Consider the following 22,004-nt stretch of genomic DNA (forward strand, 5'->3'; position numbering starts at 1 on the left):
CTGAACCGAGCTGGCTCGCCGATTATGGCAGTTGCAGCCTCACGGTTTTGGTTTTGGTTTCTCTGTTGGTTTTGGTTTTGGCAAGATGTACCTACCTACTTGACTCTGGCCTGGCCCAGAGTTGGTTGCTCCATGTGCTGACCTTGCTGCGGATGTGGCTCTCGTGCTGCAGCAACTCTGGGGCCACACCAAACTGGTTTTGCTTCCTTTGCCCGCCTAGATGTGCTACCCACATAAATATGCAAACAAACATATGTATTTATCGTGAGGGCAGTGGTAGGCAGACGCAGCCAAGTATGACGGATAAGTGTTGTCATTAGCCAAACCGCGAACCGAATTGACGCATGCGCGACGTCGACGGTGCCAAAAATAATTGCTAACTCGAAACTTTCATTGACTTTTCATCTCCAGGCACACAAATCATACGAAGCCGATGAAAGCAGCGAAAAGAGGGACACAAGATGCCGCGCAAGCTGCTTAAGTTCCTGATCATCTTCGACAACACCTCCCTGCTCTACTTCCCCGGCCAGTTCCTCTCCGGCCGCGTCCTCATTGAGCTGCAGGACGAGACGCCGGCCCTGGGCCTCCATTTCCATGTGGTGGGCGAGGGCGTGGTGCGCAATGGTCGCCGGCAGGAGCGGACGTACGACAAGGAGAACTACATCGACTTCCGGATGCGGCTGCTGGGCGACGTGGACCAGGGCGGTCCGGCCATACTCTCGCCGGGCATTCACAGCTTCCCCTTCAAGCTGGGACTGCCGCTGGGATTGCCGTCGACCTTCCTCGGCCGCTACGGCTGGATCCAGTTCTACTGCAAGGCGGCGCTGCGCGAGAACAACGGCATCATCCACAAGAACCACCAGGTTTTCATCGTCATGAACCCCATCGACCTGAACCTGGAGAAGCCCATCCTGGCAGTGAGTAGCTGTTTAGTAATCTTCATTTGTAAAGAGCTAACCTTCCGGATCTTCCAGCAACCCTTCACCTGCGAGGTGGAGCACAAACTGGGCGTCGTCTGCGTGGGCGGAGGTCAAATCAAGTGCCGGGTCTCCCTGGACCGCGGTGGCTATGTGCCGGGCGAGAACATTCTGGTCACCGCCTTCATCTCCAACTACAGCAACGTGTCCATCAAGCGAACCAAGGCGTCGCTCACAGAGGTGAAGGTTTCATTACAGTTTCCTTTAATCATTCCATTAATTCCACTTAATCCTCAGACCATTGAATATTTGGCGCGCGGCAAGGTGGTGCAGACGGAAAAGCGGGAGCTGGCTGTTTTGGTGCGCGGCAAGATTCGTCCCGGCGGCAAGGACGAGTGGCACAACGAGCTCTACGTGCCGCCCCTGCCCCCCACGAACCTGCATGGCTGCCACCTGATCAAGATCGCCTACGACGTCTTCTTCGTCATCGAGCCCAAGTCCATGGAGAAGGAGATCAAGCTGCAGCTGCCCATCGTGCTGGCCACCTACCCCTTCCGGCACTCCGGGGACGCGGCGAATGCCAACACCTGGCCGGAGTCGGTGCTCAAGCCGGACACCCACACCCACTATCCGTCCACGCTGCCCATTTTCCGGCCCTGGCTGCACGAGAAGCCCAACGAGGCATAGCCTCTGGGCTCCGGGCAACGGGCGACAGGCTCCAGTTCCATCGTACATCATAGTTTTGTTAACAACGATAATTGCGCCATACACTAATTTAAACTTATTTAACTTGTACGCATCGTTTCTAATGTTTTTACCATGTGCAACTGTGACTTTCTCGTTTCTGAACATTTTCTCTTTATTAAACAATGGACTTACATTTCAAAAACTACAAGTAATTATAATAAACAACATTAAAATGTAAATAAACACTGAATTTTTATGGCGGAACGTCAAATTAAATATTTTGTAGCATACTTTTGGGCGGTCGTACCGAAAATTTTGTCTGGCTTTCGTGCATTTTTGTGCCAAACTCGGCTCAAGATTTACCGTAATCTTCGACTTAAGCGTTTCAAGAGAAATTTCTCGATTTTTGATACCAGGCGCGCAGAAAGAGTAGCAGGTCGCCGCTGAAAACTCAAAGCTCGCTCACATAACGGTTCTTTTTCAAGATGGCTGCCCTTCGAGTCAAACTTTCATGGAAAACAACCGTTAGATTAGGACAAGCTTACTAGAGATGGGCAATCCACCGATAAACAAGGGAATCCCATACATTCCCATGGGGCTACACATCTCTAGTGAGAGCGAAAAAATGGGGGTGGCGACCTGCTGATTTTTCTGTTCGCCTGGTATCTGAAATCCAAAAATCCCGCAACACGGTGGAAAAAAATATGGAATTGTGAGAAAATGTTGATGCTTTATTTGTGGACCTTTCGGTGGAGAAAAATGCCAAAAATTTTAAATATTGTTTATGCATTTTTTGTAGTCCTCTAGGTGGAAAAATAACTTTTAAAAAATATACAAAAAAATTAATAATGGTTTTATTTTCTGACGTCTGTGTCGTCAAGTGGGTTTGATAAATCTTTCTACAGTTCCAGCCAGAATGTGCATCTTGGTGCCTGTATTTCTTGACGCTGTCCAGGGTATTGGAGCGCTACAGCGCCTCTGGTAAGGAAGTAGCTTCACGGATCCTAACGCTGCTCCACCTGCAGCAGCACTCCGCGGCATTAGTGCGCACCTTAAAGTAGGCCCACCACTTGGCTCGGGGCGGGGAGCTGCCAAAAAAAGGGCACTTCGGATTGTGCACAGATCAGCTTTGAGAATTGGCCCTTTCTCGCAGTTCTCAGGTGAAATTCCTTTCGATCTGGTTATATAGTTAGCTGTGCACTCTCGTTGCTCGTGTCTAAAACGTCAACGTCCCGCGAAATCCATTGATCCAATCCCTTTGTGATCCCTCCGCTTGTTGCTGCATAATTGTCGTAGTATTGCTGCCTCTGCGACCTGCTGCAATCGTTCCGTTCGAAGCGATCCTCTCACTTTCTTGGTCGCTGCTAACGCGTTCTTCTAGCCTCGGATCCCTTTCCCTTGGGAACAACTCTTGGTTGTTGCCGCCCCGTACAGCTGCTCCTTCCTTGGCCAGAAATGCTAATGCCGACGCCTGCAGTTTGTTTCCTTATCCATAGCTGTTGGTGAAGCTGGTAGAAAGAAAGCTACATAAATAATTTATTTGACATATGTATGTGTGCAACTCACACTCGCAGTTGTTGGAGTTCCCGGTTGCATCCACTGAATCCAAAGGCTCCTCCTCCGCCGCCCAGGAAGTATTTACAATTGCAATTACTGTCCAGTGCATGTTGCCTGGTGCCTGTGACCGTTTGGGATTCTGCGTTTTAATTAAATTTAATAATTGCCTAATCACATTTATAAGTGATATTTCAAAATGGCTGCCCTGGAAAAGAACCGCTAGATTTAAGCGAGCTTTCACTAGAGGTGTGCAACCGCATTGTTTTTGTGTACGTGTCACGAGTTGAGTATAAATATCGATGCATCGCTTAGCATCGATATCAACAAAAACATCGCCACATCACTATTTAATCCGCAACATGAAAACAATTCCCGTCTTTGTGTGGATAATTCTGCTCCATGAAGCCTCCAGCGACTGTGGCTGCCAGAAACTGGACCGGAAGGCGGATGAGGATAAGGCGGCGCCACTCCCGGACCAAGTGTGCCAGCAGCGGGCGCAGGGCGGTGCGAGCCACTACCGGGATTACTACGGCGAACTGGAGGAGCCGGAGATCGCGGACATGTCGCTCATTCCGGGCGGCAGATCCGTTTACATGGGCACCGACAATCCGCACTTTCCCGCGGACAGGGAGGGTCCCGAGCGGCAGGTGAAGCTGGAGGACTTCTACATGGACAAGTACGAGGTGTCCAACGATGCCTTCGCCAAGTTTGTCCGGGCTACAAACTACTCAACGGAGGCCGAGCGCTTCGGCGATAGTTTCCTGTTCAAGAGCCTCCTGAGCGCAGAGGAGCAGAAGCGCCTGGAGGACTTCCGCGTGGCCAGCGCCGTCTGGTGGTACAAGGTGGCCGGGGTGAGCTGGCGCCATCCCAACGGAGCGGACAGCAATCTGGACAACCTGGGCCGGCATCCGGTGGTCCATGTTTCGTGGCGCGACGCCGTGGAGTACTGCAAGTGGGCGGGCAAGCGCCTGCCCAGCGAGGCGGAGTGGGAGGCAGCCTGTCGCGGCGGCAAGGAGCGCAAGCTGTTCCCCTGGGGCAACAAGCTGATGCCCAGGAACGAGCACTGGCTGAACATCTGGCAGGGCGACTTTCCCGATGGGAACCTGGCCGACGACGGCTTCGAGTTCACCAGCCCCGTGGATTCGTTCCGGCAGAACGTCTACGACCTGCACAACATCGTGGGCAACGTGTGGGAGTGGACGGCCGATCTCTGGGACGCCAACGATGTGAGCGACAACCCCAACCGGGTGAAGAAGGGCGGCTCCTACCTGTGCCACAAATCCTACTGCTACCGATATCGCTGTGCGGCACGTTCGCAAAACACAGAGGACAGCTCGGCCGGCAATCTGGGCTTCCGGTGCGCCAAGAATGCGTGATAGTGTACCAGCAATATTCTATATAAGAAATGAAGTTGATATAGGGAATGTATAACAAAATTTGATAAAAATTCTTATCCGGCAATCTGGGCTTCCGGTGCGCCGAGAATGCGTGAGCTGTGGTTAATGGTCGGGGTAACATTAATTTATTTTGTACCAGCAATATTCTACATTAAGAAATAAAGTTGATATAGAGAATGTATAACAAAATTTGATAAAATTCTTAGCATGCATAAGACGTTAATATTGTTTTTTTTAAGCAGATTGATTCGTTTAAAACTATAAATAGCCAACATGGTATTATAAACATTTGATTATAAGCTAACCTTGGTCAGATACAATTTTCAACATTATAATTTATGAATCAGAAATCATACTTTGCTTATAATTGAGTGTTTACAACATTATTTTGCACGTATGGATATATCTAGTTATTTTATATTAAAATTAAAAACAAATGTGTTGTATAAAAAGGAGGGAATGAAAAAACCCTTATCAAAGCACAAAAAGCTCACATTTTAAATTGTAGAAAACGATCTTCTGTGGCGTTTCTCTCACAATCTTTCTTTAAATGACAGCATTCCTTTCTTGGTTGTACTGACTATTCCCTGTAATCTCCTGAAAAAAAACATTTAAATTAAATTTTGTGTTATCATCTCTTAGGAGAATTTCCCATCAGAAACAGCATACTCACTGGACAGAAGACGGATGGCCGAGGTTCTTCCAATGTGCGTGCCCAACCAAATGGTCGCATCATCCCCACGCGTGGGCGTAGATACAAAATTCGGAGTCCTAGGGGTACGTGGTGTACTGGGTGCATTTCTGGACCTGTTTGCCGACATTTGTGGTGGGCGGTTGTCTCCGGCCACCCGGACATTCCTCCTTCTTTCCGGGCCCATCTTTCTTTTCATGGCAGCGCGACGGCGCCTTGCCCGCGCCAAGTACTCTTCATTCGGCCGCGGTGGAGGATCCGGCATGAAGGGCCTGGGTAATCCCTCCCGCCGCCTGAAAGAGAGTGGAATGGTTAGATGAAGGGAATCTTTTGACCGATCTTCTTACGAGGCGGAGCAGATGACGCACTGGCCCAGGCCAACCTCCGGGTGGCTGTGGCGCTCCCAGTGGGCGTCTCTCACCAGGTAGTTGCACCATCCCTTCGTGTGCGTGTAGATGAAGAACATGGGTCGCTTGAACGAGGGGTCCTGGGCGCATTTCTGGGCATGCTTGACCCAGCCAACACTGGTGGTGCGATACTTTCGACAGCGCGGGCACTGTTTCCACGATCTGATCTCTTTGGGGGTCACCCAGCGCACCAGCGAAGGCTTCCTGTCGACCTGAACCTCGACTTCCTCATCATTTTCGGTCCCTTCCTCGCCGGGATCGTCCACCACTTCGATGTGCTCCTCGTGCGCCAGAGTTCTGGGACTCGTGATCACCAGGTTGTGACCTTCAGAGTCTTCTGGCTCTGGCAAAACGGCGTGGTTGCTGCGGATCACCTCCACTTCGGTGGACGGAAAAGGGGGCCACTGCTGCGAGTAGATGTAGAAGTGAGCACTGCCATCGATGCAGGTTCCGTGGGTTCGATCGAGTGGAATGTCGCCGAGTTGGCCGCAATGGATGCACTTCATCGGCGGCGGCTTGTGGCAACAAAAACAGTGGCTCACGGCCCCACGGAGGCAGTGGGCGCCACCGTTTTGAGCAGCCCCACAGCGGCAACACGCTATATTCATGGTACAATTTAGAGAAACCGAGAACTTTTCGCTCGAGAAGCGGATGTGGGTTTGATTCACTCAGTTATCGGCACAGTCACACACACTAATACGCATTTGAGTACTACGCATTTGCAGTATTCACATACACGTACTGCAGCTTGGTTTGCCCGCCAAAACTTTTCTTATCAGTTCAGTGTTGAACTTCCGCATTTCATCAATGAAAACTCTCGAGGACAAAACACAGCTTTTGTTGAGTAAATCATTGATTACAATTCGATGATTTTGTCACTAATTTCATCAGTAATTTTAATGCAAATTCATGGGGAATCCCCGTGAAAACTTAAAAAAGTGACCAGTTCGAAAAGTACCATAAAAAACCAAAAATATACCATAGAAATGGTAAAGTACCGGTTTGGTGATTATCGATATCTGGCAAATGGCGCCAATTTTGAATGTGATAAAATAAGATGAAAAGTCTGGATATCAACGATTTTTCAGCTTTGAGGTTGCTTTTTTATTTATTTTTTAAGTAATGAGGGTTTTAATGACTTTAATAAAATAATTGCAAGTGAGATTTCATTTTAATTGCATATAAGAAACAACTGAAAATGCATATATATTTAATTTTGATTCTGCGATGAGGCTAGGTTATTTAAATAAAAAGTTAACACATGAGATTTCATTTGTATCTATCGCTTATAATGAGAACACACAAAACGTGACGAAAGTTATTTAAATGATAATTAAATATAGATAGTTCTTTTTTGTCTCTATTACTGAGCTTCTTATGCTTCTATCTACTTCAAGGATTTTATATATATATAGTTTTAATGATAGTAACTATAGTGATAGTAGTAATTATAGTAACAAGTAATATTTCTTCTGGTAATCGACAGTTTTGTATCGAACAATACGGAAGAGCAAGTAAAAACTTAACAAACACGATCCATACTTGCATGAGTCTGGATATCAACGATTTTTCAGCTTTGAGGTTGCTTTTTTATTTATTTTTTAAGTGATGAGGGTTTAAATGACTTTAATAAAATATTTGCAAGTGGGATTTCATTTTAATTGCATATAAGAAACAACTGAAAATTCATATATATTTAATTTTGATTCTGCGATGAGGCTAGGTTATTTAAATAAAAAGTTAACACATGAGATTTCATTTGTATCTACCGCTTATAATGAGAACACACAAAACGTGACGAAAGTTATTTAAATTATAAATAAATTCTTTTTTGTCTCTATTACTGAGCTTCTTATGCTTCTATCTATTTCAAGGATTTTATATATATAGTTTTAATGATAGTAACTATAGTGATAGCAGTAATTATAGTAACAAGTAATATTTCTTCTGGTAATCGACAGTTTTGTATCGAACAATACTGAAGAGCAAGTAAAAACTTAACAAACACGATCCATACTTGCATGAACTGAAGTTCCTTGCGCTTCCTATTCAAGAGATATTGGCGGTGCCCTTACTTGGCGAGGTGGGTTCCGTTTGGACAGAAGCGCCATGCGCTTCGTATTTAAGCGAAAGTTTTGGCGTCTCTTCTTGGCCATGTAGTCCTCGTTTACACGGTCCGGCGCCTTGGGCATGAAGGGCACAGGTCTTCTCTCACGACGCCTGTAAGTTGAGAGTACAATTAACGTAATTCTAAATTCCTAGATTATCTACATACATGGCACTGCAGACGTCGCAGGTTCCGGAGTTGGGATCGCTGTGCTGCTCCCACAGACTGTCCCTGATCAGATAGTCGCACCATCCCTTCGTGTGGCAGTAAATGTGGAACGTTGGCTTGTTGTACTTCAGGTTCTGGCCGCATTTCTGGGCGTGTGTTATCCATCCGCGATTTGTGACGCGCACTTTCTCGCAGCGCGGACACTGCTGCCAACGGAGGATCTCGCTGGGTGTATACCACATTTGCTCCTCCTTCTCCGAGGGCTTTATGTCCTTCTCCTCAGTCACCGCGACGGCAGTTATCGTTTCCTGGACATCGAAATCGCTTACGCTCAGGGTTCTGGGGCTCGAGATCACCAGTTCCAAGGCGGCTTCGGGTTGGGGGGGCGGCTCCTGGGATTCCTGCTCCACTTTGTCCAGAGTCATGGGATTTGGCATGTGTGGTTCTATTTCGGGTGGCAGTGGAGGCTCCTCTTCATCGGCAAAAGTACCGGGATTCGGGATCAGCACTTCCATTTCGGTAACCTGTAGTGGCTCCCTGGCCTTTCTTTTGACAGGAGTAGTCCTGGCGCAGTGTTCCTCCTGCTCCGACTCCGAAATCTTCTCGGGAAACGGCGGCCATGGCTGGGTGAAAACGAAGACGTGAAGATTGTCCTCCCCCTTGCAGCACTTGGCGTGCTTTTCGTTCAGATTCCGGAGGCCCTTGAGATCGCCGGGCGCGTTGCAATGGATGCACTGTCGTGGCGGAGTTTTGGCACAGCAGAAACAGTGAAATTCGTACGACGCGCCTCCAACGCAAAAGGGAAGGGCGTATGGTTCGGAATCGGAGCCGCAGCGGCAGCAAACAGCAGGGACGACCATGGCGAATCTTAAAAAGGCCGGGAAAACCACAACAATATAAAAAGCTTTAAAGACGCCGGATAAAACGGTAAAAAAAGCTTTTGTAAGTGCCGAATCCAGTGTTAGAAAACACCAACACCTACCGATAAATCAAAACCAATCGATTAAGGCACCTTCACACGTCCGATTATCGATATCGTTGGCGGTCTTTTTAAATGTTATGCAATCTGTGTTCAAATGTGGGTCCCTTTTAATTTATTTAAGTAGTTCAAGACCAAATCGATTAGGTTTATTTTAATTTATTTCAAGGGCCGCTCTCCAGGGGCCAGTCCCACCTATACGGTTCATATTACATACAGTTTACTTGGTAGATTACGATTTATTTGTGTATTTCTTCGTATATTGCTGACTATCGTTGCCGCGGCACAATGCAAAATGTTGAGTGTAAATCTTTCAGATTCTGACTATGCAAGTACTAAATATGCGTGCTTAATCTAAGCAGATTATGTTATGTGGTACGATCCTAAGCCTAGAGTATACAAAACTACGCTGAAATGCTTCACTGATACAACATTGCTTGTGCGCATGGCATGGGGACTAAGGAATATGCTAATTTACAATAGTTCGGAGGCTAGGATGAGCTATGATACTATGATACTATGTACAGAATCGAAACTTAGAATAATCTGGTTCGTTTTTCGGTCGATCTTGGACTGCGGTGTGCTGTGCATTTTCTTCAGATGTTTTGCTCAAAAATATCACAATGCAAAATATAAGCGACAATCGGCGCAGGAGGATATGCCAATTTCAGATATAAACATCTGCCAAAGCGTGGACAAAGCTGGAAGACTTGGCTGCACGCCTTTTCAGCTAATACTGGGCTTGGGGATCGGGATGGGGATCGGGTTCTCTCTTTAGGCGCCCACTCCCGCCACCGTGGACAGGTGCACAGCCTGCAGCATGACCGCCTTCAGTTCCCTGGCCAAACTGTTGATGTGCACCACCGAGTCGACCATCTCCTGGACGGCACTGCCGCTGGGGAAGTGGGCCGCCGCCTTCTTCGACTTGGAGACACAGGTCTTTAAAGCGTCGGACAGAGAGTTCGTGCACCGCAGGATCTTCTCGCGCAGCGCCTCCTTCGAGATGTTCCGGTGGACGTTGTCCCCGATGGTCACCAGATTGTGGGCGCTAACCACCACGAACTTGCCGTAGGCAATGAAGTACTTGGGCGGCTGGTTCTTCTCCACCGTCTCCAGGAAGGAGTCGATGGCCTGCATCAGGTTGCCCATGTGCGTGGAGATCTGCTGGGCGTAGTAGCGCACCAGCTTCTTGTCCTTGTCGGTCATCTCGGGCGACTTGCAGGGCGTTGTGGGCGTGGTGGGCATCGATCCGGGAGTGCCGGTAGTGCCGCCCATGGCGGAGCTCTCGGCTGTGCGGATCACCGTATCGAACTGGGTCTTTAAGCCAGCGGGAATGGCCTCTCGCAAAGCCTGATTCTTCCGGGCTGCCGCATCCTTGGACTCGAAGGCCACATAGTCGTAGTCCTCCAGCCACTCGGCGCTGCCCCGACTGCCCTCGACGGCAGCTGCTCCTCCGTTCTGCGCATCCGCCACCAGCTGCCGCTTGAAGAGCAGCGAGGCGTTGCCCTGGATGAAGCTGGTGGTGGAGCGCACGTCCTCGGTGAGCGTCTGGGCGCAGGCCATCAGCTGGTCCAGCGCATCGGGCGGCCGGCAGCCGTGCTTGTCGTCATTCCGGGCCAGCTGCTCCACCGACCAGCCGCCTTGGGCGTCGAGGGACTCGGAGGAGTCGTGTATTAGCTTGTTGGCATCCCGCAGAGCCCGCACCAAGGGCCGCAGCTTGAGGGCCAGGTTGCGGTCCTCCGAGCGGGTGGCATTGCCCAGGGCTCCCTCGCCGAATTCGGCCAGGTCGTGGAGGGCGGTGCGCAGGCGCAGGGCAGCCAGCTTCAGCTCCATGATGGCCGGTTCTAACTGGGCTCGGGTGCGCCAGTTGGGCACCACGAAGCTGAGGAGTCGGCTGATGGCGGCAGTCGTCTGGAGCTGCAGCTTGGCCAGGGTTTCCAGCGCCGAGCTGAGCTCCAGCGGCAGTTCTTTGGTGGTGGTGGTAGTAGCGACGGAGGTGGTGGTGGTGGCGGGTGCGGTTCGCTGCTGCTGCTCCTGTTCCTGCAGCGGTGGCAGCGGAAAGTCGTAGGCCAGACCGCTCTGCTGACGACGCACAGGGAGAGGATTGCGACGTGGTATATCGTAGTCGGGCATATTGGCCAGCGAGGAGCGGTTGGAGCTGGAGAAGCTCAGCGAGAGGCTGTCGCTGGTCAGCAGCGAGGAGGCGGAGCTGCTCGGCGTCATCTGGGACAGCTGCTGCTGGAGCAGGCTGCTGCCGGAGGAGATCAGGGGCCGGGGCACATCGTAGGACTCCTCCTCGATGGAGGCGGCCACGCTCTTGAGCGACTCGAAGCGAGCGCCCAGGCTGGAGCCAATGGAGGTGGGGGTCCTCGGCGGCGGGAGTGCTCCGCCGCTCCTGGGACTATCGTAGTTCTGCGGCACGGGCGTGGCCGGCTTGGGTATGTCATAGGTCTCGAACTCGCTGCCATTTCCTGCTCCTCCGTTTGCTCCGTTTGCTCCGTTCATCATGGCTAGGTTCTGGTAGATGCTTTGGTTGCTGTAGATCTGCTGGGCTGCCCCTGTTCCTGTCCCACTTCCACTACCAGTAGCTGGCGATCCTGGCGAGCAGTTGTAGATGTAGACATCACCGTGCCTCTGTGGCGTGATTACCTGCAACGGATGGAAAATGTATGAATTAGATTTGAACTTCACTTCAGTTTGGGTGGTTCAGTCACTACTACTACGACTCCCCATTCCCTTATCCCTTTGCCTTATCGATTTTCCTGCCCTCCACGTCTGGCTGCTTTTTTAAAACTCAACAAAAAAACTCATAAATCAAACAGGGTGTGGCTCCTCATTTCACTCACCTTCCTCGCACTTCTCCACCTTCTTGACCTCTCCTTATCACATCTTGCAAAAATGCACTAGTATCAAAAAATGGGTTGTAAAACGGAAAGATTGCGGCTTAGAAAAACGTCGCTGTCGGAAGGGAAAAACCAGACTGCGAGTGCAGCCCAAAGAGAACTGACAATGGTTGCGGAAAAGTCGGGAAAATGGTTGGGGAATTTCCTTTTTCCGACGCCTGCGCAATGGAAATACTACAGGGAAATAGTGGGACAGTTCAAGGCGGTTCAGTGTCAAGGTAAAGGACAAGGTAAAACAAACTGAAAGTGCGGTAGTAAATAAAACAATCGTGGCTTAATAATTTTTTTAATTTCCTTAAAAAACGAATTGCTCATAATGCCTAAATAAACTGGACATAACGCAATAGTCGATTACCTCGCCTATCAAGTAAATAAAGTGCGAGGAAGACGCAGATATGCAAGAAGGGAAGGAACTGCTTGCACTGCTTGCACACGTGGCCAATTCTTTATTTGCCCATAACTTTTAAATGAATGGTTCGATCTTAAAAATTTGTTTGCATGTTGATAGGCGTTAGTAAGCAAAACCAAATAGCTTTTACATTAATCGTTGATCGGTATAAGGGTATAATAATCTTGACTAACTAAATTTTTTTTTAATTTCCTTAAAAACGCATTATACGAACTACTCATAATTCCTAAATTAAAATTTCATTGCACCAGGGGTAAGGGTAAGAGCTTAACTCTTGTTTTCTACCCTCTTTAAGCCACATAATTCAAATAATGCCATTCCAGGCCATATGTTGGCATAGATCGATGAAATATTACTACGCTGGCATATGCCAAAAGCATCAATTTTCGGTAGCCCAAGCGGCACGCACCGCAGAAAAGCCACGCCCCTCGAAATGAATCGATTCCTAATTAGGGAAGCCGTTACGCCAGGAAGTTCTTCTCAAAAGGGGATCGTTTGTTTTCAGAGAACCTCTACCTGAGGGCAGGACTTCACCTCAAATACCCTATAGGGTATGTCCTTTACCCGGTTCGTTTTAAAGTGCCAATTGACGCGTAACACGAGTCAACACACAAAAAGTGCTCAAGAAAAATGCCAAAATAAAAGCAAACAGCTGCAGCTGCAGATGCAGCGGAGAAGATCCAGGGAGGTTTTCCTGGATGCCATTATCTAATCGGTGAATCAGGGGATCGGGGCAGCTGATCCGAGTCGGCAACCGGTCATTTGAAGAGAAGGCAGCAACTAGACCACCTGAAAGTAAGTCAGTCTCAAGAACTGCAATCAGTTGTGCAATCCCTAAATGGAACAGGGCCCAGCAGGAGTTATCCATTGTCTTTATGGGTTTGGTTTCCTGGCGACCCGACCCACATGCTGGGACTCTCTTTTCGCGTGACTTTTCCTGCTGGAAATTTCCTCTTTGTTTTGCCTAAGTGACCCAAATGAACGGCTCTCGGCTCTTCCAAGGCGTATATATCACAGATTTGTATATTTTTGACACATTTGGGGCAAACCACCTCATGGGTTGGGCAGGCAAAGAGGCCAACAGAAAGAGACAGACCATTAAAGTCTGCTTTCCTTCGCTCGAACAACTCAACTCAATTATAATTGCCTTTTGATGGGCCACAGTTTTTATTCCCCACACATGCTATATGAGTAATTCCAGATTCTGGGAGTGTAAAGATCTTTTACACGACGAAAGAACCATGTTTTATGTTCTCGTTTAAATTCCGAACCCGAAAACAGTAGCAAACGCGAGATAATCATCTTCGGAGTTTCAAAGTTCGTTCCCTGCATTTTAAATGCTCCTTCAATTCCTTTCTTTCATTCTGAGGCACACCTGCCTCCTAAAAAAAAGAAAGAACCATGTTTGGCCCACGCATTTCTCGGGTTCTTGCGCTCAAATCAAAATTTTAGCATTTTCTCACGTACGAAACAAAACAAAATCAACATTTGTATGGAAAATGTTAATCACAAGAGAATCTTTTCCAAAGGGATCTGTGATCAAGTAAGGAAAACTCCAATGGGGAGTAGAGAAATGTGGTTATGCCGACCTTGTGGAGATGATTTCACCGCTTTCGCAGTGAATCCGCATTGCCGGACCGAAAGGAGCAATCCTCTCCAGTTCTCCAGCTCTGCAGTCTTCCGACTTTGGTCACGCACAAATCTCCGCAGAATCCGAAATAAAAAAGAGTTATTGTGGCTGCTTTGGCTGCATTTTTAACCATTTTTGGGCAGTAAAATAAAAATGACATGTTTTGCTCAAATACACAAAGTCTCTTTCTCGCTCGTTTTGGATCTGGCCATAAATCTTCATTGGCCATTGGCCACTGGCCACCTGACTCTTGGTTGCTTTTGGCTTTATGGTCGGTGCGTGACGGAGGTGGAATGGTTGGATCGAGTGGAGCTTGGAGCTGTGGAGCTGTCTGTCTGTATGTGGGCTCAAGGAACTCGAAATTGTCACACAATCTGGCGGCTGCTGCGGCTGCCGACTGAAATAACGGCGCAGGCGAGTTTTCCTCGTCGGCCCATAAAGTAAACCCATGTGGGATGGCCGAGGTACGGATATCTGTCCACCGCAGCCCAACGATTGCGCAACATTTCCGTTCTCAATTAGCTCGAGGAATGTTTTTAGTAAGTGATGTAATAATAATTCCACAAATTTAGTTTCATATCTTGTATACATCCCATCGATATGGGTCAACAGTGCTCCTCCACTCCAAAGGGGAATCTCCTGCACTTGATGCCACCGGATGATGGGTCAAGTGCATGTTCGAAGCCATCCCCCACATGGCTTTTGACGCCTTCGAGTGGACAGACAGCCTCGCGTGGTGAGATTTTCCTCGAGTCAATAAAATCGAACACGAACAAAAGGCAGCTTTTATGGGCAAAAGGTTTCTCTTCAAATCTTCGCCAACAACTCCACCAGTGGGGCAGCCAAATTGCTGGCTCTCCTCCAGTTCGAATTTGAATTTATGGTTTCACTTGCCTCCAGTTAAGATTGATAGCTGCCGATAATGCGAGGAAATGTTTACGACTCTGTAATTTGGGTTTCATTTTATTTGATTTGCCTGCGAGTCAGTCAGTCAGTTGGCGAGTTGGGAAAGCGAAAGTCACTACACGCCATCGACCATCGAATATCCATGGATGTGGGCGTGTGTCTGGATTGCCGAAAGGTCAGCGAGCTCTTGGGATGCTAATGGTCAGGTTGGTCAATTAATTTGAACCCTGGGATGACACTACCCAAGTATGATTATTTGATAGATCTTAGACCTTCCTGGATGATCTTTCTCTATTGATCTTGCAATCGTGCTCTTCCGATGCCAAATTGCTCGTTTCCTTTAATTTGCAAATCAAATCGAATCAAAGTGAAAGAAATGCAAATAAAACGCATGTCCAGCTGACAAATTGGCAAATTACGAGCTGAGTCGTATGCAAAAAAAGGGGAAACCAGTTGGACAGCTGCGGACCCCAAGAGGCTATAGCTTTATAGCTATCCCCGTGAACCGAGAGGATCGGCACTCGCAACTCTTATTAATTGCACAATTACGACACGCAGTTGACGTGGAAAAAGGCAGGGGATTGGATCGCATTCGCATGGATCGTGGAGATGCAGATGCAGATGGATGAGCGATGGACCCCTCAGAGCAGCGTAATGATGGAGCGAAAACGAAAAACGAACCACAGGAGCCGAGAAATGACTTTCTTTCACTTTCCCGACAAATATCATAATTCAGTAGCCAAACGCAAGGGGATGCAAAAAGTGGCCAAGAAACGAAATCAATTAAGATGCACTTCCTCCCGAATCCCTGTTTTCAAAAGGCAGACGGAGCGTAAAATTAAGAAATTGACAAGTCATCCGGGACGAGGACGAGCTGGAACACTCAACCTACCTTGTTCGGTGAGACGTGCCATGATCTTCTCGTGCCTCCATTTCCATTCCCTCCAGAGTTTGAGTTTGAATTCGAGGAGGATCCCGATGCCGCACTGATGATGGAACCGTTCTCGTAGATCTCCGCCGAGCAGATGGAACTGTTCAGCGTGGCTGTGCTGGCCGCCAGCGATGGAATCGGGGAGCTGGCCGGCGACGGAGAGAAGCATCCAGAGTCGTACGAGTTCAGCACGCGCAACCGGTTGCCCGGGCAAAGACCCTGAAAATATATGTAGAGCAATAGGGAGAGATTTAGTTGGGATGTCGACTTTAGTGCGAAATTAATTACCGGGCTAAGAAATAAATAAAATACACTCAAACTTACATAACTCGAACCATGAAAGCTTAACTCAAATATAAAATAAACAAAAAAATTGACAAAAAACTAAAGTTTTTCCCCTTATAAAAAACTTGCGAAACTTTTGCAATGCTACGCCTTTATAAATTACTGAATGCCTTGCCTCATTGATCTCAATTGATTTCGATTGGCTTTTAATCAACTCAACGCTTTATGAATTATTAATGAAAACATATATAAATTCATGGAAAAATATAACCCACAAAAATGCAATTTTTCTTATGTGTTGGTTTTAATTGCAAGACACATTTCTTGTCGTTTTCGAACGTCTGACATGCTGAATGCAAGTTTTTGACAGAGATTCGTGCGATTCTCCAAAACTATATGCCACATCAAAGTGGACAGAAAATCTTGTCAACATGTGTTTCAGCTAAAAATGTATGCCGAAAGTTGATTTCGTTTTTGCCACCGTTATTTATGTTGCTGTTAATATTTATGCCACACGTTGTTGTCGGCACTCAATTGACCGTTTTTGGGTTAATTGTTTCCATTAAAAAGCTGCCTCTACTTTTTAATTAGCGACAATTGGCCGGCATAGTACACCGTATCGCCATGGCGTTCAGAGGTATCCATATCTATAGCCTGGCACTTTTGATTTCCACTTTGATATATGTTTTGACACCATCATCATCATCACCATCGCCGACCGCCCCAACCAACCAACCAATGAGCTTGTTTTTATTTTGTGCGGCGCCAATTGAGTTGTTAATTAAAAATTGCCGCCGAACGACGTGCAGAAATTTAAAATTTTGCCTCAGTTTGAAAAGTTGTTTGGTCTCAGGCTTTTTGCTCTTGGCTTTCTTGGGGGGCTTAGCACTACCTCCCCCAAAGGGGGAGAGTTCAAGGCTGCCCGGGGCGAGTGATCGCGCTGAGATAATTAGCAAAATCGCAGAATTGAGGCCAAAGTCTCGTATGGAAATGGGTGCGATTGATAAATGAATATACGATTAGAAAGTTTGAGAGCGCTTAAAATCAAAAAGATCCTCAATATAAGACAAAGCATAAGTACATTTTTCCAATATCTAAACATATTTCTAGTTTATCATTATTTAAACAATATGATCTCAACTAGTAATAAACCAGTTTCATCTTTAAAGAAGAACTACCTTTGTAGATCTAGATTAGTTGTAAATCATACTCGTTGGAACATTTTCATTGGTATTTTTCACAGTTATTCAATCCTTTTCCAGGCATTAAAGATCTCACCATTATCTAAATACTTCACACCATGTAATCTCAATCGCTTCAAACACTGTATCACATTATTTCCATTATGTTTGCTATCAAAGTCGGAGCAAACAGCTTCGACCTCTTTACCCAGTGCTCAACCAAAGACCAGATAATGATAATGTTGTATGCACTTTGGCAATCGCCTGGTAATGCCCACGCCCCATCCGCCCTCTGTGATGTAAGACATTAGGGCTATAATCTTGATGATGATTGTTATTACGGCTGCAACCACAATTAAAAATCCAGAAAATGTGTAATTTACAAGCACAGACTCTTTTAAAGACGGATTCCCGCATGCAGCGCCATCAATTGGGCCACGTGCCCCTGCGATGATGATGACGGAGTGCAGCAAAACAAATACTTACGGAAAATTAAATTAAAAATTTAAATGAGTTTCTTCTTCTAGCCCTCTCGACGCAATGAAATGGTAAAATTTATGCAAATGTTTCGATCGCTTAATTACGAATGCAGACAGAGCCCAGACGAAAAAAAAACAAAGGGATAATTTAAGAACCAAAACAAGAAATTCAGTCAGAGGAATGAGAAACAAAAGACCGAATAAAATGAAGGGCGGTTTCCTGTGAGGTCGGATTGGGGAACGCATTACACAGAGGGAAAATTAGGTAAGCTTAACTGGAATTTATATTTAATATATTGATATATTTAAGAAAAGAATCTGAATTTTTGAAAACAAGAGGATCCAGTATGGACTTACGCCTGATATCAAGAACACTTGTTCTCAAAAAAGTAAGAAGAAAAAATACTAAAATCAAGCAGACTTCTTCTTGATTTCCATAATCCAAGTGTTTTAATCATTAGTTAGCATTTTTTGAATCCCTACCCTATCCCTTGGTTTTTTTCCATTGTACATAAAGTTCTAATGTGAAAACCGGATTGCTTCTACAGACTACGGTTTTTATGCGTTGATTTGGGTTACTTTGTTCCTTTCATCCCGAAGATCCCTTGAAGGACCCAACTCACCTGTCGGTTGCGCAGGGAGCAGAGCCACCATCCCTGGATGCCTTCCGTGTCCTGTTCGATGACGGTGAGGATGTCGCCCTTCTTGAAGGCCAGCTCGTCCGACGTGTCTGCATAATTATCGTAAATGGCCTTGGCATAAAGTTTCTGCAAATAAATCAGAGTAAAAAGAAATAATTAAAAAAGGGCAAAATTCTTATGTTTCTTTCTGTTTTGCGTGTTATCAAAATATAGCAGTTTTTATGTTGTTTCTTTTCACGTCTGCCTGTTTTTTTCGGTTTTCAAAAAAGCCGCAAGGCAAACAATTTCAATGGAATTTCAAACTGACCACTACTGACCCCTTCCGAATAACTTTGACTCTGGCTTCCATCATTCATAAGAACTGCGTCTGCTGATCTCTGTTTTCAGAGCTTGGTTTTCATGTTTCTTATGTGTAGTAGCAAATTTGCAAATCTTTTGCTGCTACCACGTTTAAAAAGAATGCCGAAAAGTGCAGAGAACCCCAAAAAAAAGAAAGAAAGAAATAATGCGATTTGGTTTTTTGTTTTAGCCGCTCAGCTCGCTTCATTAGTTTAGCTGGAATTTCAGGTCAACTTTTGGGTAGGTTCTCCTTTATCCGATTTCGGGTTGTACGATTTTCGGGTTTTCTGTTAGAGAGCAGGCACATCAACAGTCGAGGTTGCCTGGGTATAACCAAGGTAGCAGATGAGAAATCAAGCACTCCTCGATCTTGATCTACTTTCGAATTTAGGTTCTACCCTTCCTGAATCTCTTGACTCATATTCTCCAGATAGCACTTCTTTCGCTTGACCTTTGGCTCTAATTCGCTGAACACGACTGTAGCCTTTTGAGCAAACTTTTCGCTCAATGAATGTGTAATTGTCCCTGTGTGAGTATGTTTGCATCTGTGGTTGTTGCGGGTTAAGAGTGGTGCTTTTAATTTCGCCACCGCACCGTACAAAAATCCAAAACGAACGTTTGAACTCTGCAAAAAGAAAAAAGCGAAGAAAACAAAGCCGCCGTGACTGCTCCTTCCCCCTTCACCTTTTCAACCCACAACACTCCCTCATTTCATACACAGCGAAAAATATTCACACTTTCTGAGATACATTAGTTTTCAAAATAGATATTATCAAGTTGTAGGTCTAGTAACTCGAAGCTTTTTAACTGAAAGTCACTTTGATTCGTCATCAAAATGTTCTCTACCGCTGCGCTGCCGCTTTGCTGCCGACACGTACAGTGTACACAACACATATTGATCCTTTTTTCCTACCAATTCAATGTCAACCTAAATTGTTTCCCGTGTAGAAGGAGTGAAAGAGGGCGAGAGGGAGCCAGCGATTACAATATCGAGCGTTCAATCGCCGCTGAACTTTCAACCCGCTGCTCAGGTCTGATATATCTGTGTGTACAACTTTTGTACACGTAGTTAGGTAGTTTCGAAACCCGTTTTACCAGGCGGCTATTCTACTTTTCAATTTCGAAAGCGCGATGGAAGCGTTCAAATGTCAAAAGGAAAATGAGCGCACTTGAAGTTCAGTGCCGTCGCAGTGACACTGGACCGACAGCGAGTGTGTGCTTTTGCCCCAAACAAAACAAAAACCAGCTCCAATGTTTGCTGGGCTTGGGGCCTGACAGCTCCACAGATCCATAAGTTCGAAACTCCGGAGATTTCTTTCACTCGGCTTTTCACACAGCGCTAATTGAAGAGGCAAATATTTAAAGTCGAGAATTGGAAGATTGAAGTTCCGTCTGCCTGCCGTCAAATGAAAACCAATTCCTGTTGTGGGTTACAGAAATTAGGGGCCTTTTTTACAGTTGTTTGCCTGTTTGCTCGAACCACCTTAATTGGGCATACACACAAAAAAAAAACTTGGTAAAATCAACTGTAATAATTGTCAAACAGGCCCCAACTAGCAAAATTGTCAATTCTACTAAGTAAATTGTCATTTCACAACAACAAAATACACACAATTAGCAAAGACACAAACCAAAAGCAAAAACAAAATACACGTAACTATTTTAATAGTTACGTAACTATCTTTGTTGGTCAATTTTACCAAGCAAATTTTTTTGTGTGTACTTTTGCTAGCCCCGACGATCCCGAACGGAACTGAAAAAGAGTTCCCACCTCCTCCTAGACATTCCCCACACTCAATGCTCAATCTCTGTAAATCACCGAAAAAGGTTTACATGTTCGAGTGATTTTAATAAAAGTAATCAAAGCCCAGGGGCTACGTTTCGTTTCGGTCTGCAGAAGTGAAAGAGTTGCCGGCCATTTATTGTTTTTAATGTTCGCGTATGACGGACCATCGCCATAAGGCAATATCTCCGGCGATTAATCCCCTGCGCTTCACAGAGTAAGCCACATTTTTGGCCAAACAAACTTGGGTTTCGGTTGTTTATGTATTCCAGGAGTAGCTGCGATCCATGCCCAAGACCATTCAATTACTCAAACCAAACGACGACTTTTTTGCACATTTCGTTTTGGCTCATAAATAACCCAGGCAGCACAGAGATTTAAAAAGCGAAGAAGCCGCCGACAAAAAGCTTAATGAGCACTCAAAAGTCCACAAATTTCGACCGCCTTACCCCGACAAGATGACAGTTTGTTTTTATTCTACGGATTGAAGAGACCATTAACCACATTAAGGGGCATGTGACTCTGGAGTACTGACCGAAAAAGCGTATCCAATCAACGACGATGGCTTGGCAATATTTCCAATAGAAATGCGAGCTCGTTTGCGGCATTTTCGACTGATAACCCAGACCCCCAAAATCCAAAATGCTGATAAAGTGGCTATAGTCTAAAGTCAAGCGCTGGCTTGCGTGACAGATAATACTTTTGTCAAATTTAATTAATAGAATTTGATGAAATTGAAAAGGGAAAATGGACGGGATCCCAAGGGGCAACCCTGAGAATGTTGAAGGTGAAAGCAATCACGAGAAGTCATAGTATCATACACACAAAACAATTTGCTTGGTAAAATTGACCAACAAAGATAGTTACGTAACTATTAAAATAGTTACGTGTATTTTGTTTTTGCTTTGGGTTTGTGTCTTTGCTAATTGTGTGTATTTTGTTGTTGTGAAATGACTATTTACTTAGTAGAATTGACAATTTTGCTGGTTGGGGCCTGTTTGACAATTATTACAGTTGATTTTACCAAGTTTTTTCTTTGTGTGTAGGAGGAGCAACTTCTGACGCAATCTGCTATCTGTGAAATACTTTTGGACCCCCCAAAAGCATTTGCATTTTCAAACGCCCAGTTATCTATTTGTTTAGCCTGAATGCGTCACTTTCTTCCGTTGAGGAAACTAAACTTTGGACCCTTACTAGGGTTATGACTGGTTAAAGGTTTTCTGAGAAACCGGGGCAGAAATATTTTTATGTTAGTTTGCAATAAAACGCCATATGTCGCGTTGAACTGGTTTCCGTTTGCGAAAATAAACAAAATGTTTACTGCTCTCGCGGCGGCCTTTTCGACACATTTCGTCAGCTCGTTGTGTGCAAAAAATAAAAAAAAATAAAAAATCGAAACAAAAAAATAAAGCAAAGCAAAGAGAAAAATCCGTATAAAATGCGGTGTGACAATAAAACTCCGAGCCGGGCCAACTTGGGCAGGAAAACACGTTTCACATAAAGAGACACTGGGTCGAAGTCGGTGCGTCGCATTGACGGTGAGCTGCAGTGACAAGTGCACGATGGAGATACTCACTTCACCACACATGTCACTGGGGGTCAGCAGA

The 22,004-nt window shown here is 46.0% G+C and overlaps 6 protein-coding genes across 10 annotated transcripts in view; 2 read left to right on the plus strand and 4 right to left on the minus strand.

Moving 5' to 3' along the window:
- Positions 1–461: 461 nt before the first annotated feature.
- Vdup1 (arrestin family protein Vdup1) lies at positions 462–1,847 on the plus strand. Its single transcript, XM_017155181.3, has 3 exons — positions 462–917; positions 975–1,157; positions 1,215–1,847. The coding sequence occupies exons 1-3, from the start codon at positions 462–464 to the stop codon at positions 1,602–1,604; spliced, it is 1,029 nt and encodes a 342-aa protein (XP_017010670.1). The 3' UTR covers positions 1,605–1,847.
- A 1,636-nt stretch (positions 1,848–3,483) lies between these two features.
- LOC108066775 (formylglycine-generating enzyme) lies at positions 3,484–4,677 on the plus strand. The gene has a single exon (XM_017155451.3). It carries the CDS (start codon positions 3,521–3,523, stop codon positions 4,535–4,537), a length of 1,017 nt encoding a protein of 338 aa, XP_017010940.2. The 5' UTR covers positions 3,484–3,520; the 3' UTR covers positions 4,538–4,677.
- LOC108066780 (uncharacterized) lies at positions 4,661–6,563 on the minus strand. The gene is made up of 3 exons (XM_017155464.3): positions 5,597–6,563; positions 5,232–5,542; positions 4,661–5,155 (listed from the first exon to the last, which is right to left on the minus strand). The coding sequence occupies exons 1-3, from the start codon at positions 6,262–6,264 to the stop codon at positions 5,139–5,141; spliced, it is 996 nt and encodes a 331-aa protein (XP_017010953.2). The 5' UTR covers positions 6,265–6,563; the 3' UTR covers positions 4,661–5,138.
- Positions 6,564–6,822: 259 nt separating this feature from the next.
- On the minus strand, positions 6,823–8,855 carry LOC108066519 (uncharacterized). Its single transcript, XM_017155057.3, has 2 exons — positions 7,932–8,855; positions 6,823–7,876 (listed from the first exon to the last, which is right to left on the minus strand). The coding sequence occupies exons 1-2, from the start codon at positions 8,789–8,791 to the stop codon at positions 7,702–7,704; spliced, it is 1,035 nt and encodes a 344-aa protein (XP_017010546.2). The 5' UTR covers positions 8,792–8,855; the 3' UTR covers positions 6,823–7,701.
- A 274-nt stretch (positions 8,856–9,129) lies between these two features.
- p130CAS (Serine_rich_CAS and FAT-like_CAS_C domain-containing protein p130CAS) overlaps positions 9,130–22,004 on the minus strand; it is a 32,893-nt gene continuing 20,018 nt past the window's right edge. For 3 of the 4 annotated variants that reach the window (XM_017155418.3, XM_017155428.3, XM_070214279.1), the window contains exons 2-4: positions 18,258–18,401; positions 15,651–15,908; positions 9,130–11,559 (exon numbers count right to left, since the gene is read on the minus strand). In XM_017155418.3, coding sequence (XP_017010907.2) covers positions 9,685–11,559; positions 15,651–15,908; positions 18,258–18,401 — 2,277 coding nt within the window. In that variant the 3' untranslated portion in view covers positions 9,130–9,684. Of the gene's footprint in view, positions 11,560–11,756; positions 11,890–15,650; positions 15,909–18,257; positions 18,402–22,004 lie in introns of those variants that run through there. The other variant, XM_017155437.3, reaches the window with a different exon arrangement.
- LOC108066524 (DC-STAMP domain-containing protein 2) overlaps positions 18,286–22,004 on the minus strand; it is a 31,920-nt gene continuing 28,201 nt past the window's right edge. For both annotated transcript variants that reach the window (XM_070214280.1, XM_017155071.3), the window contains exon 10: positions 18,286–18,401. The gene's annotated coding sequence lies outside the window, so the exon portion shown is untranslated. The remainder of the gene's footprint in view (positions 18,402–22,004) is intronic.

Source organism: Drosophila takahashii, chromosome 3L (assembly GCF_030179915.1).
Source record: "Drosophila takahashii strain IR98-3 E-12201 chromosome 3L, DtakHiC1v2, whole genome shotgun sequence".
In the NCBI taxonomy this organism is placed as follows: domain Eukaryota; kingdom Metazoa; phylum Arthropoda; class Insecta; order Diptera; family Drosophilidae; genus Drosophila; species Drosophila takahashii.

Bases quoted from the DNA above. Each gene is read 5' to 3' on its own strand.
- LOC108066519 (XM_017155057.3), bottom strand. From the start codon at position 8,791: ATGGTCGTCCCTGCTGTTTGCTGCCGCTGCGGCTCCGATTCCGAACCA. The intron at 7,877-7,931 runs GTATGTAGATAA...CTCAACTTACAG, and splicing joins TGCGACGTCTGCAGTGCCAT to GCGTCGTGAGAGAAGACCTG.
- Vdup1 (XM_017155181.3), top strand. From the start codon at position 462: ATGCCGCGCAAGCTGCTTAAGTTCCTGATCATCTTCGACAACACCTCC. The intron at 918-974 runs GTGAGTAGCTGT...CGGATCTTCCAG, and splicing joins TGGAGAAGCCCATCCTGGCA to CAACCCTTCACCTGCGAGGT. The intron at 1,158-1,214 runs GTGAAGGTTTCA...CTTAATCCTCAG, and splicing joins CCAAGGCGTCGCTCACAGAG to ACCATTGAATATTTGGCGCG.
- LOC108066780 (XM_017155464.3), bottom strand. From the start codon at position 6,264: ATGAATATAGCGTGTTGCCGCTGTGGGGCTGCTCAAAACGGTGGCGCC. The intron at 5,543-5,596 runs GTAAGAAGATCG...ACTCTCTTTCAG, and splicing joins TGCGTCATCTGCTCCGCCTC to GCGGCGGGAGGGATTACCCA.
- LOC108066775 (XM_017155451.3), top strand. From the start codon at position 3,521: ATGAAAACAATTCCCGTCTTTGTGTGGATAATTCTGCTCCATGAAGCC.